Source organism: Mytilus galloprovincialis, chromosome 12 (genome assembly GCF_965363235.1).
Source record: "Mytilus galloprovincialis chromosome 12, xbMytGall1.hap1.1, whole genome shotgun sequence".
Lineage (NCBI taxonomy): Eukaryota > Metazoa > Mollusca > Bivalvia > Mytilida > Mytilidae > Mytilus > Mytilus galloprovincialis.
The window spans coordinates 20,352,479-20,371,021 of record NC_134849.1 but is presented as its reverse complement, the minus strand read 5'-3'; the positions used below and the strand labels follow the sequence as shown (position 1 = coordinate 20,371,021).

Below are 18,543 nucleotides of genomic sequence, written 5' to 3'. Positions count from 1 at the left end.
CCTCCTAGACCTAACAATGAATCAACGTAATATTTGCCATGGGCATTGAACCTCCTAGACCTAACAATGCATCAATGTAATATTTGCCACGGACATTGAACTTCTTAGACCTAACAATGAATCAATGTAATATTTGCCACGGACATTGAACCTCCTAGACCTAACAATGAATCAATGTAATATTTGCCACGGACATTGAACCTCCTAGACCTAACAATGAATCAATGTAATATTTGCCACGGACGTTGAACCTCCTAGACCTAACAATGAATCAATGTAATATTTGCAACGAACATTGAACCTCCTAGACCTAACAATGAATCAATGTAATATTTGACTCGGGCATTGAACCTCGTAGACTTAACAATGAATCAATGTAATATTTGCCACGGACATTGCTTCGTAGACCTAACAATGAATCAATGTAATATTAGCCACGAACATTGAACAAGCAGCTGAACAATTAATCCATCGTCTTACACGAGAAAACGTATTATATATATATACGTATTAATTGGTATTTTTAACATACCTGTGTTTCTGTCCCATATTTACATCCAAGTTACAAATAAATAAATATTCAATAAAGATATGTCACATTTCTGACGACTTTTTAATTAATGGTTGCAACATCTGACACACATTGTATAGCGTAGTATTGGTTCTATTTATATGGCTAGGTAAATTTCTGAGAAATTATTTATATATTTATAGAACTAAATTAAATTCATATTTATGCCCAAAATATGTATGTTTAGTAGTTACAAGTACACACCCGTGATATCGCTGGTCCGTAACTGAATTAAAGTATACAACTATGCCTAAGCCTTATTTTAGTAATTGGTATTGTCATCTGATAAAGTCATGTCGATTATAAGATACACAGTTTTCTTTGCTTTCAAATCTTTCCGTTTGAACCCGTCGACCTGGAACTTGTCAATTATTGGTAATATTAATTATTTGGAAAACAAAAGGTCCTGGCTATCCAGGAATGGAGTATTTTTTAATCAACATCATTGTCCCATATTAGTTATCTTAGGGACGGTGCAATATTTATCAAGCAGGGGGGACCGGTGCAAATCGCAAAACCTGTTTGGAAAAAAGTATTGTCCCATGCTGATGTCATAGGAAAAAAAGTTATGTCCCATGACCTCTATTCATTAAAAAAGTATGTGTCCCATGAATATCATGAATATATTGAGTGAATAAAAACACAATCTGTACCTTAAATAATGTAAAGCAACAATATTTATTGTGATATAAATGTTTTTCGACAATCATTTTAATATTCTCACTAGTCTTAACCTTCAAATTTAGTTTTGACTGATGTAAATCAGCCCATCTAACTACATTAAATATTGATCTTACAAAATTCAAGCTTATTAGGTAGTTTGATTTATTGCTGTGAAATGAAAGAATTTAATTTTACAATAGGTAAAAATAAAAATTATTTATATATAAATTCAGATAGGCATCTTTAATTTTTTTTATAACTTTTTCAAATCAACTTGGATTTTCATCAAACTATGCAGCTATCTTAGATATATATTAAGCTTACTGAATCCCATGTCATTAAGTTTTTTGTTATATTGCTGTAAAATTTAAGAATTAAAGTAATCTTGGTAAAAAAAAGCTAGGATTTGCAATTAAGATAGGCATCTTTAATTTTTTTAATAACTTTTTCAAATCAACTTGGATTTGCATCAAACTATGCAGCTATCTTAGAGATATATTAAGCTTACTGAATCTTAGGTCATTTTGTTTTTTGTTGTATTGCTGTCAAATTTAAGAATTAGATAAATCTAGGTAAAAAAAGGTAGAATTTGCAGTTCGAACAAAATAGAGGTAGTACACTTTACAATTTAATTGTTAAATTTGACAGCAATTCAACAAAAAACAAAATGACCTGGGATTCAGTAAGCTTAATATATATCTAAGATAGCTGCTTAGTTTGATGATAATCCAAGTTGATTTGAAAAAGTAATTAAAAAAATTAAAGTGTACCTCTGTATTTTGTTCGAACTGCAAATTCTACCTTTTTTTACCTAGATTAATTTAATTGTTAAATTTGACAGCAATACAACAAAAAACAAAATGACCTGGGATTCAGTAAGCTTAATATATATCAAAGATAGCTGCATAGTTTGATGAAAATCCAAGTTGATTTGAAAAAGTTATTAAAATAATTAAAGTGTACTATCTCTATTTTGTTCAAAATGCAAATTCTAGCTTTTTTTACCTAGATTAATTTAATTCTTGAATTTGACAGCAATTCAACAAAAAACAAAATGACCTGGGATTCAGTAAGCTTAATATATATCTAAGATAGCTGCATAGTTTGATGATAATCCAAGTTGATTTGAAAAAGTTATAAAAAAAATTAAAGTGTACTATCTCTATTTTGTTCGAACTGCAAATTCTACCTTTTTTGACATGGATTAATTTAATTGTTAAATTTGACAGCAATACAACAAAAAACAAAATGACCTGGGATTCAGTAAGCTTAATATATATCTAAGATAGCTGCATAGTTTGATGAAAATCCAAGTTGTTTTGAAAAAGTTATTAAAAAAATTAAAGTATATATATACTATCTCTATTTTGTCTGAATTGCAAATCCTAGCTTCTTTTACCAAGATTACTGTAATTCTTAAATTTTACAGCAATACAACAAAAAACTAAATTACATGAGATTCAGTAAGCTAAATATATATCTAAGATAGCTGCATAGTTTGATGAAAATCCAAGTTGATTTGAAAAAGTTATTAAAATAATTAAAGTGTACTATCTCTATTTTGTTCAAAATGCAAATTCTAGCTTTTTTACCTAGATTAATTTAATTCTTGAATTTGACAGCAATACAACAGAAAACAAAATGACCTGGGATTCAGTAAGCTTAATATATATCTAAGATAGCTGCATAGTTTGATGAAAATCCAAGTTGATTTGAAAAAGTTATAAAAAAAATTAAAGATGCCTATCTGAATTTATATATTATTTTTTTTTTTTACCTATTGTAAAATTAAATTCTTTCATTTCACAGCAATAAATCAAACTACCTAATAAGCTTGAATTTTGTAAGATCAATATTTAATTTAGTTAGATGGGCTGATTTACGCCAGTCAAAACTAAAATTGTTTATCATATTCTGTTTCTGTTTGAATGTTTCTTGTGTGTATTTTTGGGCTAATTAAAATAAAATGTTTACTACTTAAGCATTTGAAAAAAGTGTATGTCCCATGCATTAAGATAATGAAAAATCATCAGGTCCCACTACTTTGCACGTTGAAAAAAGTACATGTCCCCTTACCATTTGCACCGGTCCCCCCTGCTTGATAAATAATGCACCGTCCCTTAGAAAGTCTTGCTGATTGCTGAATAAAACTACAATAGGGAAAAATTTGACAAAGATTGATTTTAGTAGTGTCGGCCCTTTGATTATGACCCGTGTATATAGCAAAATCCTAAATACACCGTTTGGTGGTGCGCCTGTCAAATGCGGAACGTACCCTTTGATTATGACCCGTGTATATAGCAAAATCCTAAATACATGTACACCGTTTGGTGGTACGCCTGTCAAATGCGAAACGTACCTTTGATTATGACTCGTGTATATAGCAAAATCCTAAATACACCGTTTGGTGGTGCGCCTGTCAAATGCGGAACGTACCCTTTGATTATGACCCGTGTATATAACAAAATCCTAAATACATGTACACCGTTTGGTGGTGCGCCTGTCAAATGCGAAACGTACCTTTGATTATGACTCGTGTATATAGCAAAATCCTAAATACACCGTTTGGTGGTGCGCCTGTCAAATGCGGAACGTACAGATAAGGTAATAGGTAACAGGTGAATATATTATTGGTATCGGTATCGGATTCGACCCGGAACTTGTTAATTGTTGGCAATATTAATTATGTGGAAAACAAAAGGGTCTTGAGTGGTGTAATTTTTAATCTACACCATTGTCCTATATTAGCTATATATAGAGTTGAATTCTTTGATTTGTCGTTTTTACCCGATGACGGCTGACAAATTGGATCTCGTAATTTTAGTATTATAGATAGTTTGTTAATGTGGTTCATAAGTGTTTCTCATTTCTCGTTTTGTATATAGATTAGACTGTTAATTTTTCTGTTGATTGGTTTAACAGTAGTCAATTTCGGGATTTTTCATTTCTTACTTGTCGGTGTGAGTCAAGGCTCCGTGTTGACCTATATTGATTTTTCTTTTACAAATGGTGACTTGGATGGAGGATTGTCTCATTGGCACTCATACCACATCTAAGAAGATATATATATCATGTAGTATAAAATATCACTATGATTACATAAAACAGGGGCGAAAGATACCAGAGGAAGAGTTCATAAATCGAAATAAACATGATAAACTGACAACGTTAACGCCATGGCTAAAAATGAAAAAGACAAACAGACAAATAATAGTATTGTTATGCTTTTACTTTTCTACATTGCTAGAGGTATAGGGGAAGGTTGAGACCTCATAAACATGTTAAACACCGCTGCATTTTTGCGCCTGTCCCAAGTCAGGAGTCTCTGGCCTTTGTTAGTCTTGTATTATTTTTATTTTCAGTTTTTTGTGTACAATTTCGAGTTTAGTATGGCGTTCATTATCACTGAACTAGTATATATATTTGTTTAGGGGCCAGCTGAAAGACGCCTTTGGGTGCGGGAATTTCTCGCTGCATTGAAGACCTGTTGGTGACCTTCTGCTGTTGTCTGTTCTATGGTCGGGTTGTTGTCTCTTTGAAATATTCCCCATTTCTATTCTCAATTTTAAATAATAGTACACAAGAAACAACATAGAAAACTAAAGACGGAGCAACACGAACCCCACCAAAAACTGTGGGTGATCTCAGGTGCTCATGAAGGGTAAGAAGATCCTGCTCCACATGAGGCACTCGTCGTGTAGTTCATGTTTTTACAAATCCGGTAAATAGTCTAATTCGTTAGGTCACATTCATTAAAAGGGAAGGGGGTTGTAGTTACCATATCCGATATCATCTGTGAAACAGTTATTTCATTACGGTCAACCAATTCGTACATTTATAAATACCGTAAGCCGATATTCTGGTAAAAATTCGTTTGTCTCCTACGTTTTAGTACCTGATTTATAGTCTGTACAATCATATGTGGACGTATTGGTAGTGATTGTAGTGGGTCAGAAAATAGCTCGATTTTTTTTTTAAAGAGTAAGAAGAGATATTCAAATAATGTCAATACACAAAACCCTGATCCAGTCTACTTTTTTTCTAAAAAGTTACATTTTCTCCAAAGCGTCTCATTTTTGTATAATGTCCATTTAGGGAACGATAATTTAACTTCAAGGGGGTGGGGTAAGGGTTATTCGTTTAAAAATATTCCGATCCTTACAAATATAATGAAAAAAATATTGTGGTCATGCAGAGATAAAAAAAGGAAAAATTCTGAATCCAGATTTCCCCCATAATTTATAGTTAAAGATTTTAGATAAAAAGTTTGATTCACAGCGTTGAAAAACTAAAAAAGATGGTCAAAAATTTTCTGTATCAGAAAAAAAACCATACCTCCCTTTGAAATTAAATTGTTGCTCCCTTTAAGGAAGCTGGCTTGTCATGTTTTGGATTTTTTGTCAGAATATCGGAATCCTCTGGTTTTATCTATTTGAATGCCTTGAAAAAATTTGCCCGGTATCCCGCAATTTTCTTTTTGTAAATCTTTTAAATGTATAATGATAAGCCATGTGTAAAAGTTTTATTAACTTTTAATTATTTTTTAATAGTTTTTTAGAACTTAAAGTTGTCAATGATAAAGCTATGAAAAGTCAAGAGAGAATAGTTTCCCGCCAAAATTTCAATGGCTAATATCTCGAAAACAAGCACGATGACCTACATATTTTGTTTGCTCTTTGAATTCCTTTATTTATCCCCTATCAATATAAACTAATGTTTTGAAAAGTTAATTATTTTGAAACTGAGAAGCGAACTCCCTTAAGAACTGGGAATCTCCTTTTATAATTATATACACTAGTGTAAAATTGAAAGCCTGGTTATTAGACAATATTTTTTTTTTCGGATCGCATTGAATGCATTTTCAAAATAACATTTACTTATTGTGGAACATATTTTTTTTTTACAAATTCTAAAGTGAATTACAAAAAATATACCTTTATAAAGACTGCAAATGTAATTCATGTGGCTTGAGAAAACGAGTTGATATCACAGAAATCTTTGGTATCAACAAGTGCCCCCTTGCAATTTCACGTTATTATGTAATATGATAAATTGAAATGTAACATGCTTTTCGCTGAAATATGGTTTCATCCGATGAAATTGAGTGTGTAGGGAAAGGTAATATCTTTAGTTAGCTTGCTTTCTAGCTGAACGGTGAAGTCATTATTAGTTAAGGTATACTACCCTCCTTTCGAAGTATCTGAGTCCTACAGACATATAGATTGGTTATCTGTCGGCGGACTAGTCTACTCTTAAAGAAGGGTAGTGTACCTGCCAATGACTTTGTGGTTCAGCTAGCAATCAAGCTAACCAAAGATATTACCGTTACTTACACGCTTAATGCAATCGGCTGTAAATGAAGTTCCTTTTTCATTTTTGGTTTTCTTAAGCTATTGTACGCAGTAAGTCCTTCCCGCCAAATAATGACGATGGTTATCATTTTGACATTTCTCGCGAATATATATTATTTTAGTTCTTACAGTAAGTATTATCTAATAATCAGTTTTATTTCGGTTCCGTTTTGACATTCCTCAAAAAGTATTACTGTTATTTTGAATCATGTGCAGTCCATCTTGATAATGCTTAAATGAGGAAATAACGTTTTCTCCTTTTGAGCTTACCTGGCCCAAAGGCCCAATTGAGTTTGTCTCATCACTGGACGTCCTTCGTTTGTCGTTGTTTGTTAACTTTATCAACTGCAACGACTTGGTAAAATATAACAAAACTTGGCCACAACAATTGTTTGGGTATCTAGTTTACAAAATATGTCTGATGACCCAACCTGCCAACCAAGATGGCCTACATGGCTCAAAATTGAATAAAGGGGTAAAATGCTTTTTTTTTATTATTATTTTGAAAAGCGCTATTATAATAATAGATAGGATTAGACAAGGCAAACATGTTCAGAATGCTACGCTTTACTTGTTATTTTTTTAACGTCAAAACTATCGAACGACTTTTTACAGGAGTTATTTCTGTTACATGTCGAATTTTCCCCTTTTAAAATAAATAATATTGCCTTTGATCTTGGAAATCATTATAGACAGAAACAAACTTTTGAAGGCAAAGTCTATATATAAGTCAAATGGCAAAATCATCAGATGACTCCTTATACGAGTTATATCCCTTTAAAGGTTTTTAACAATTTTTTAGCATTATTTGCCTAATATTTTTTAAAAAACTATGATAGACCCGTAGAATCTTTAAAAGCAAAAATTATCAGCAAGATACAATCTACAAATAAGTTTACATGAACACATTTTTCAGTCGGTTCCTTATTTTAGCTATTGCAATTAATGAAGATTTTCACCTATTTTCCCGTTTTTAGCCACCTGGCACAAAGCATCAAGTGAGCATTTCGTCCGTTAACTTTACACAAATCGTCTCCTCTGAAACTACTGGGCCATGTAAAACTAAGCTTAGCCTAAATCACCCTTCTAGTATCTAGTTTGAAAATTGTATCCGATGACCCCGCTCATCAACCAAGATGGCCGCATTGGCTGAAATAGACCGGGGGGGGGGGTAAATGCAGTTTTTGACTTATTTCTCTGAAACTAAAGCATTTAAAGCAAATCTGACATGGATTGAATTTGTTCATTAGGTCAAGATCTATATCTGCCCTGAAATTTTCAGACGCATCAAACAATCCCTTGTTGGGTTGCTGCCCATGAATTGGCAATTTTACTGAAATTTTGAAGTTTTTGGTTACTATCTTGAATATTATAATATAATAGAGATAAACTGTGAACAGCTGAATTGTTAGCACAGTAAGATCTACAAATAAATCAACATGACCAAAATTGTCAATTGACACCATAAAGAATTATTGCTCTTTAATGTACATTTTTCACAATTTTTCTTAAATGTTCTTAATCTTTATAAAAGTCTTCTCCTCTGAAACTACTTGGCAAAATAAAATCAAATTAGCCTGAATCATCCTTACGATATCTTGTTTAAAAATGTATCCACTGACCCTGCCATTAACCAAGATGGCCACCATGGCTAACAACAGAACATGGGGGTAAAATGCAGTTTTTGACTTATATCTCTGAAACTAAAGCATTGAGAGCAAATCTGACATGGGGTAAAATGTTTAATTGATGAGGATCCATCTGTCTTTACATTTTCAGACGCATTTCTCAACCCCCTGTTGAGTTTCTGCCCATGAATATTGGTAATTTTAAGGAAATTTTAAAGTTTTTGGTTATTATCTTAAATATTATATTAGGTAGATATAAACTGTAAAGAGCAAAATTATTTAGCAAAGTAATGTCTACAAATAACCCAACATGATCAATCTATCAATTGACCCCTTAAAATGTTATTGCCCTCTAAAGTCAATTTTTCACAATTTTTCATCAACTTTTGTTTACTTTTACAAAAATCTGTTTCTCTGAAACTACTGGGCTAAAGTCATTATAGATAGAAATGATTGTAAATAGCAATAATGTTCAGTAAAGTAAGATTTACAAACAAGTCATCATCACCATAAAACATAGAATTTTGTCATCAATTCCATTCTTGTCTATAATGTGTGTCCTTTTTTTTAATATGCACATAGACCAAAGTGAGCGACACAGGCTCTTCAGAGCCTCTAGTTGCCTTATGTCATAAAATCAATGATAGATAGATCTAAACTTTTAAAGCACAAATGATCAGCATGAGAATGTTTACAAATGAATCGAAATGTTATTCAACTCCTTATTGTTTTTTTTTGCCCTCTAATAATTATTTTCCTATTCCCCCTAAATTTGCCTGTTATCTTAAAGACTAATAGGTAAGTAAAAGGTAATGGTAGAACTTAATCAAATGCAGAACAAAAATGAAATATCAGGGAAAATAAACTCGGTGACCTATAGTTGTTAATGTCTGTGTTATTTTGGTCTTTTGTGGATAGTTGTCTCATTGGCAATCATACCACATCTTCTTTTTTATATCATCATATATACTAGTACTAAAATTTTGCACTTACGCCAGACGCGCGTTCGTCTACAAAAGACTCATCAGTGACGCTCGAATCAAAAATTATTTAAAAGGCCAAATAAATTACGAAGTTGAAGAGCATAAGAATGTCTTGCAGTAGAAAGCGGTATTAAAAGATATCATGTATACCTTGCTAACGACAAGTTCAAAATTTATACAGACCACAATACATTGACATATTTAACAAGTATTAAGCCATCAACAGGTCGGTTAGCGAGATGGGCAGTTCTTCATCAGGTATTTACCTTCGACATAAGTCATCGATAAGGAGAAAACAACAAAACATCTGATGTCACTGCAGAGGAACCTGAAGATGTCAAACCACATGTCCAACTCAATGCATTACAAGACAGACATGAGCCTCTAGAAACATCATTGATGTACAATGGAAATCCATGAAAGCCAAAACAATCAGTTGATGTAAAAACAACAGATCCAAGAGACATTGGTTGATTACAAAAAGACTGTCCAGACATTAAAGACATTTATGCTAAACTGCATAGTTGAAAAATTCCAAACAACAAAGACAAAAATCAGAAGACACTAGCTGAATCCAATCAATATGGTCTACGGGATGGGGTACTGTATCACTTATATCAACAGAAGACACTAGCTGAATCCAATCAATATGGTCTACGAGATGGGGTACTGTATCACTTATATCAACCATGATCAAGAGATAAACAAAAAGATGGTTGTTTTATTAAACAACTCGTCTGTCCTCGTAGTCTGTAATCTAATCTAATGACAGCATACCATGACATATGAAACTTGGAGTTGATCAAACTTACTGGGCCATGCAACAGAAGTATTATTTTACATGCTATTGTCTATTGGCATTCCGAAAGAGTCTGTCACCATCATCAGAACTTTCACCCTTCTACTTGCTATTTGGAAAAGAGATGGACATATCGATAAATGTAAGCTTAATTCCAGCCGAAAATTTAAACAAGGACTAATCAAGTCACGTTCAAGGGAACCTTGACAATTTGAAAATTGCAAAGGAAATAGCTACAGAAAACATTATTATTGATTGAGAAATAATGGATGCAAGCTATTCTTTATTGTAGTTTTAACATGGGAAGGCATTATAATTTTGATTATTTTTGCCCGAGCGATAGTGAGGGCTAAAATAACACGAATATAATGCCTACCAATGTTAAAACAACAAAAACGTATTGCATTGCTTGCATCAATTATTTCGATTCTGAATAGCACAATTAAGGTAATATCTATTTCCGATGAATACATATAAGTGTACAGCGTTTATGTAAGTTCTTCCATGAACCTACTTTTTTATTGTAAAAAACAAACGACTGACAATGTGATTTTTCAGAGGGAGGAGTTTGAACAGCCAGCATGAACGGCTGTCGTATTTAGGTCAAATATGTCAATTTTCATTTGCAACACATTACAGTCATAATAAATGAATTAGTAACAACATGTGCATCCTTTAAGAGTTTGGAAATGTGTTAAGTTAATGAAATATATTAAATGCATGCCAATTTGATAAAATTCATTATTCTGCTGTAGTCAATATACGCATGTGCAAACAAATTTTATTAGATTTAGAGAATGGGTTTATTCACAAAGCGAAAGAAGCAGTCATATTAAAATCAACATTTAAATTTCCATTTACATCACATCACGACTGCTTCATATAATCTTTTCCAGAATAAATGTTCAAAATTGCAATTTTGATTTGTATAGATTATTTCATCAACTTCTAGGCATGTCACTTTGTTCCAGATTCTCTGTAAGGAAATTGGCATTTGTGAAGGAGAAAGTTTGTCCAACAGGACAACGACCAACATATCTCTGTTGTCTTGAAACATTTTCATTCTCGCCATATCAAGTTCGAACTCACACCATGAACTTTTTAGGAATTCTTTACTGATAACAAGGACCACTTTTTTGCTTTCAAAAATGGCGTCTATGATATTATCCATAATGAGCCTCCCAGCTGCAAAATCTCTATCGTGTAAACATAATGACAAACCATTTGTCTTTTCCAAATAATTAACGAGAGACACACAAACCCATTCTTCATCTGCAGTACAATAAGCAACGAATGCATTATACTTGTACTCTTTAGAATCTCCTTCCAGTGCTGTGTAATGGCGGTACTTTCGGCGGATATGAAGGTACCAAAAATGTAGAGTTATTCTATATTTGTAGGCTAAGGAACTTGCTGTGAAAAGTAGAAGAAAAACCACCACAAGAATTATTGTAATGGTAAGCCATACCTTACTGAGGCATTTACTCTCAATGAATTCAAGATGCGTGTATGCATAAACTGTTGTTTTCTTGCTGTTATCAATATACACACACGAGTAATTGCGGTTTTTATCTAGTGTAACTTTTGTTTCCTGGAGCCATCTCACAAAATCGATCGAATCACAATTGCAAACGAAATTATTGTCATTCAAAAGAAGCTCAAAGTTGATTTGTTTATCACGTTGGTAGTTCTCCAATTGATTCATATCAGATTTCTGCAGAAAAGCAATTCGATTTTGAACGAGACTTAATTTCTTTAAAGTTGAAAATTTGTTAATTGGAATTGGAAATTTTGAAAATTTGTTATTTGATAAATCCAGTGAAATGAGGGAACGATATTGTGATACAAACATGTGTTTATTAAACGTAACAAAGTCATTTTCTGAGAAGTCAATCTGTTTCAGCCCAAATAACTGTTTTAAAAATTCACCATTTACATCATTTTGTAATCCGACATTTAAATGTGTTCTTCTGCTAATTAGTGTTTTGAGGTATGGCATAAAACTAATCATCTTTAGATCAAGCTCACTACAATTAAAATCCGATATGTCCAGTGTTTGTAAATGTGACAGTCCATGGAAATGTCCAAGACAATTTACGAATTTATTACCAGCTAGATTTAAGAAATCTAATTTACCAGCATTTGTGAAATTAAGATTAACTAAACCACTATCTCTTGCGCCCAAATATGATGCGTCGATATATTGCAGATTACGTGGTAGTTGGAATGCAAACGTTAATCTGTCAGAGGAATAGTTTGTATCTGTCATATCTAGGCGACGTAAACAAGTTTTGTTTTTGTAAGCATTCGTTTTGACGTGTATCGTTGCCTGATTCGAAATATCTAACCAACGAAGGTTAACCAGTTTAACAATTTCTATGGCAATACTCCTGTCACCCCATATACTATTTTCTTTGAGAATAAGTTTTTCTAAGCAATTTTTATGTTTCATTAGATTTATTCCTCCTGACTGTATCGATATTATTTGGTTACGAGTCAAATCGACTTCTTTTACGCAGACTGCACCAATCATTGCAAACTGTGACGCCAATAATACGTCAGCGGCTGGGATAGTTCTGAAATTGTGGCTAAAGTCTATTGATGTCACAATTCTGTCCATAAGACCGTTAAGTAATTGCAGCAGATACGATATCCGGACATTAAAGTTCTTTGAAATATCGAGTCTTTCTATTAACTTAAATGGGTTGAGAGCGCCTGGTTCCACGTACCTTATCTTACATTGAAAAATCAGTTCCTTTAATTGTATGTTCTTGAAAACATCAAATGTGTTGTTGTCCATTCTGGTTATCGTACAAGGTTCAAACTTCAGATATGTTAATTTACGTAAAGAACGAAAACCGTTTCCAAAAGTTTGGTCGTTTATACCATTGATTGATAATCTCTCTAACTCTGATAATTTTACTAAAATTTTCTCAGGATAATAACGGAAGTTATTCTGTGATAAATCTAAAATCCTCAAAAAAGATAATGAATCAAAAACAGTCTCCGGTAAAGAATGGATATCTAGTGTGTTATTGCACAGGTCCAAAGAAGTCAGTTTAACTAATCCAGAAAACGCGTTTGACTCGATAACTGATATTTGTGCCGATGATAACTTCAAACTAGAAACATGTTTTAGTCTTGAAAACGCGAAGTTAAATATAACGAACAACTCATTGGCAGACAGGTCCAAATATGTAGTATCGTTAGGAATATTTTTAGGCACATACCGGAAACCTTTTCCATGGCAATCTGTACTCACGTCATTTCCGGTTCTAGTTGTTGTACACTTTGCAGAAAGACTTTTATCTATGAGGAATAACGACGCTAAGTAAACTATCCTTAGAATATTCATTGTAGCTGTAGTAACACAGAGAAATGGAAATTTAATTTTTGAGCACCTTGTTCTCACTATTTACGGAACTTATCATTCAATACAGTGATATTTACGTACATATGCTGAGTCAATAATCCTCGGAATTTCTAACCCGAATAATCCAGTCCTTATATTCCGCTCACTCAAATCACCCTTTTACGTCAGGAGGACACCGACTGTAAGAGAGCGCGGAACTATCCAAGTTTACAACTTTCCTTTTACTTCAGTGATCAGGGTAATATTTTCCTATAATGTTTACGGTTTTTAAGTTCCATTTTATAATAATTTTGAAATATGTCTGCACTGAAAAGAAGGTTTATTGTATACTGATTCTGAAATTTTGAGATAGAACATTTTAGAAAACTTCCTCATTTACAGATAAAAATATTAGTTTGTTAAATATAGATACAGATGTCATTAGCTGGTCAAGTATGCTCTTAAATCTACTTGAATGCAAATATATTATACATTTTCTGAAAGTATGATATAAATATTAAATATAGTTAACGAGAATCAAAAGTTGAAAAGAATTAATTGACATAATTACTTTAGTTAAATATTGCTTTTTTGAGATTTTCTTTCCTGTGACAGCTAAAAGTATAGATATCTCTGTAATAATGTATGTGCACAAACATTCAGCAAAATCTAAAATTAAAATTTTATTTGTTAACCCTTTTCTGTGAAAGAAAAAATAAACAACAAAAACCCTATTTTCTTCTCCCTCTCCTTGCTTTCGTCTAAGTCGAAGTTCCTTCACGAAGCTTGATCAGTTAATTTTACATACAGGTATATCTGCGGCATTTGTTTGCACCTGTTCTAAACAGGAATTTGATTTTCAGTAATTGTCGTTTGTTGATGCAGTTTATAAGTGTTTCCCGTTGATGTTTTTTATACAGATTAGACTGTTGGTTTTCCCGTTTGAAAGGATTTACGGTTGTAATTTTGGGGCTCTTTTAATAGCTTGCTGTTCTGTATGAGCGAAGACTCAATGTTGAAGACCGTACTTTGACTTATATAATGGTTGACGTTTACAGCTTGTGACTTGGATTGAGAGTTACTCATTGGCACTCATACCACATCTTCTTAAGGATGTTCGTTACTCTGTTTCAAAATAACAAATTTTCAAAAACTATATGTATATATATTGATAGTATGTCAAAAAAAGGAACTAAAAAGCAGAAAAAAATTGAGGGTCAGAGTGCTTGTTTTCGAGATATTAATCATTGAAATTTGGCGGGAACTATTTCTCTCTAGATTTTTCTTTCATTTAACATTGGCACCTTTTTTCTTGCAAAATAATGGAAAAATATCAAGGATTTTATAATCATTTCAAATATGGCTTTTAAAACTACATGTAATAAAATTATGGAAAGAAAAGTTTTTGTTTTATTGGGAACTCGATGGACAAAACCAGAGGATTCTGAATATCTGACAAAAATTCAAAAACAAGCGGAGCGAACATAATGTTTACCTAAAATTCTTCTTTCCATTAATCATGTTAACAATCCAAACTTTCTGACAGGAACTTATTAATATACCCATAGACATACTTATTCGCATTTTTATATATTCACCACGAATTTAAAAACATTAGTCACCTTGAATCTATGAAAAACGAGACGATTTTACTTTTGAAAAATACATTTCCTGACCTATGCACTAATTAACCATCTTCATCTGCGCATGAAGTACATTTTATTTACTCATACGAAATTCGAGAGCTTGCAGCTGCCACGCAAAATTTAGATAACTTCAAGATTGTTAACATGGTTAAGGTAAAACAAAACTAATGAGGCAGGGTTTAGTCAGAGACTTGTATAAAAGAATTCAACGTTCAGGTTCTACTAGAAAAAAATGAAGATTACTTATAGATAATGCGTAATGAGGTTTTGTGTGTCCTTTTGTTTGTATTACAGTTTTTTCCCTTGTTTCGCTTCGTGCAATTGTGTTTCTTTTGATAGTTTATTTCGACGTGACGAGGGTATTTTACAGTGTTGGTACTATTTTTATATACCCTTGTAATTATATTCTACTTATGTTTTACTTTACTGAGAAAGTGTGTGCTTTGTAAAAATAAAGGCAACATAACTAAACCGCACTTCGAAATTCATAAATCGATAGAGAAAAAACAAATCCTGGTTACAAACTAAAACTGAAAGAAACGTGTCAAATATAAGAGAACTACGAACAGAAACACAACATTAAAATGTAACACACACAGAAAGTAACTATAATATAACAATGGCCATTTTCCTGACCTGGTACAGGGCATTTTAAGAAAAAAATGGTGGGTTGAACCTGGTTTTGTGGCATGCCATTAGTGGCAAGGTTCTGACCAACTTATTTATGCTACCAGATATTTCAATTTTTTACATCAAAACCCCCAGTTCACATAACAAAATCTGTCCATTTTAATTTATTTTTCATGGTAAAATCTCTACTAATATTATGAAAATTGGGTAAAACGGAACAGCCAAAACAGTATAGTATGTATAGGGCTTTCACGGTTAACAAAATTACCGAATTTGTCCTATTAGAATCGAAATAGTTCATGGCAGCCGAAGATATGTTTTCATTTAACCATGGGTTGGGCATTTATATTTGTATTTTACCCCTCGCTAACACTCAGGGTGAAATAATCGAATATAAATGCCCAACCAATGGTTAAATGAAAACAAATCTACGGCTGCCATGAATTATTTCTTAAATATTTTCTTTTCGGATCGCATTGAATGCATTTTCAAAATAACATTTACTTATCGTTAAACATATTTTTCTTACAATTCTAAAGTGAATTAAAAAAAATATACCTTTATAAAGACTGCAATTGTAGTTGAATGTTGCTTTAACTAACGAGTTGAGATCACATAAATCTTGGGTATCAACAAGTACCTCAATGCAAGATCACGTTATTATTTAACCTGATAAATTGAAATATAACACGCGTTTTTCGCAGAAATATGGTATCATCGGATGCATTGGATGTGTAAGTAAAGGTAATATCTTTGGTTAGCTTGATTGCTAGCTGAACGGTGAAGTCATTACTAGGTAAAGTATACTATAATGCTACCCTCCTTTCGAAGTAGCTGAGTCCTACAGACAGATAGATTAGTCTACTCTTAAAGAAGGAAAGTTTACCTTACAATAACTTTGCGGTTCAGCTAGCAATCAAAGCTAACCAAATATATTACCGTTACTTACACGCTCAATGCAATCGGCTGTAAATGAAGTTCTTCTTCTATTTTTGATTTTCTTAAATTATTGTACGGAATAAGTCCTTGCCGCCAAATAATGACATTTCTTACGAATATATCTTATTTCAGTTCTGTTAGTTCCTTATTTTAACTATTGCAATTAATGACGATTTTTACCTAATTTTTTGTTTTAAGTCACCTGGTATAAAGCGCCAAGTGAGAATTTCGTCCATTAACTTTAACACTTATCTGAAAAATAACTTGCAGTTTTTGACCTATATCTCCGAAACTAAAGCATTTAGAGCAAATCTGACATGGAGTGAATTTGTTCATTAGGTCAACATTTATAGTTGCCCTGAAATTTTCAGACGCATCAGACAACCCTTTGTTGGGTTGCTGCCCATGACTTTGTAATTTTAACGAAATTTTGAAGTTTTTGGTTATTATCTTAAATATTACAATAGATAGAGATAAACTGTAAACAGCTGAATTGGTAGCACAGTGAGATCTACAAATAAATCAACATAACCAAAATTGTGTATTGACCTCATAAAGAGTTATTGCTCTTTAATGTACATTTTTCACAATTTTTCTTAAATTTTCTTAATCTTTATAAAAGTCTTCACCTCTGAAACTACTGGGCCAAATAAAACCAAAATGGCCTGAATCATCCTTATGATATCTTGCTTAAAACGTATCCAACGAACCGGTCATTAACCAAGATGGCCAACATGGCTAACAATAGAACATGGGATAAAATGCAGTTTTTGGATTATATCTCTGAAACAAAAGCATTTAGCGCAAAACTGGCATGGTGTCAAACGTTTATTTGATGAAGATCTATATGAATTTACATTTTCAGAAAACCGCTTGTTGGGTTGCTGCTCATGAATATTTGTAAGTTTAGGGACATTTTGAAGTTTTTCGTTATTATCTTATTATAATAGGTAGAGATATACTGTAATGAGCAAAATTATTAAGCAAAGTAAGATCTACATATAAATCTACATGATCAAAACTTTCAATTGACCCCTTAAAATGTTACTGCCCTTTAAAGTCAATTTTTCACAATTTCTCATCAAATCTTTTTCTGTAAAACTACTGGGCTAAAGACATTATACATAGAAATGATTGTAAATAGCAATAATGTTCAGATTTACAAAAATGTCATCATCCCCATAAAACAGAGAATTTTGTCATGAATTTCTTTTTTGTCTATAATGTGTTCCCTTTTTAAATATGCACATGAACCGAAGTGAGCGTCTAGTTACTTTATATCATAACATCTATAAAAGATAGATCTAAACTTTTAAATCAAAAAGATCAGCATGAAAATGTTTACAAATGAATCAGTATTCTAAATGTTATTCAACTCCTTATTGAGGTTTTTGCTCTTTAATTATTATTTTCCTATTCCCCCTAGATTTGCCTGTTATCTTGAAAATCTGAAAATGACTAATAGAAACTTTTTAAAATAGCACAAACGATTAGCAAGACATGTTCTAAAAGAATCCAAATGGCCGAAATCTTTAGTCGATTTGTTAATTGATTTATTGCCCCTTGACGATTTTCCTACCCCATATATTTGGTTACTAGTATTATCTTAGAAAATGTAAGAGATAAATAAAAACTATAAATAGCACAAATGAGCAAAACAAGATCTACAAATCAGTCAAATGACCAAAACCTTCAGTCGATTAGTGTGTTTGCATTTTAATGACATGCTTATGGATTTTTTGGATAATGTCCTGAAACCTTTTAAAGAGACTGTAAAAATGGGAATAATATCAGCAGGATAAAATCTAAAAATATTTCAAATGACTGAAACTGAAAGTGTTAGTTAACTCAAAAATAGAGTACACCCAATCGGCAATTCTCGGATGACTCCGCTACTCTCCTTACGGAATCGGCCGAGTTATGACGAATGAGAGTTAAACCTCTGTAATGATGATGAAGATACAGGTTTTGACACAGGTTC

The 18,543-nt window shown here is 32.4% G+C and overlaps 2 protein-coding genes across 2 annotated transcripts in view; both read right to left on the bottom strand.

Annotated features, from left to right (window-relative positions):
* Nucleotides 1-662, bottom strand: part of LOC143053935 (16 kDa calcium-binding protein-like) — a 43,371-nt gene extending 42,709 nt beyond the window's left edge. Inside the window, exon 1 of the mRNA XM_076226740.1 lies at nucleotides 533-662. Within this exon, the coding sequence (XP_076082855.1) occupies nucleotides 533-549 (17 nt within the window). The 5' untranslated portion in view covers nucleotides 550-662. The remainder of the gene's footprint in view (nucleotides 1-532) is intronic.
* A 9,815-nt stretch (nucleotides 663-10,477) lies between these two features.
* LOC143055674 (toll-like receptor 4) lies at nucleotides 10,478-13,755 on the bottom strand. Its single transcript, XM_076228831.1, has one exon. It carries the CDS (start codon nucleotides 13,348-13,350, stop codon nucleotides 10,858-10,860), a length of 2,493 nt encoding a protein of 830 aa, XP_076084946.1. The 5' UTR covers nucleotides 13,351-13,755; the 3' UTR covers nucleotides 10,478-10,857.
* Between the last annotated feature and the right edge of the window lie 4,788 nt (nucleotides 13,756-18,543).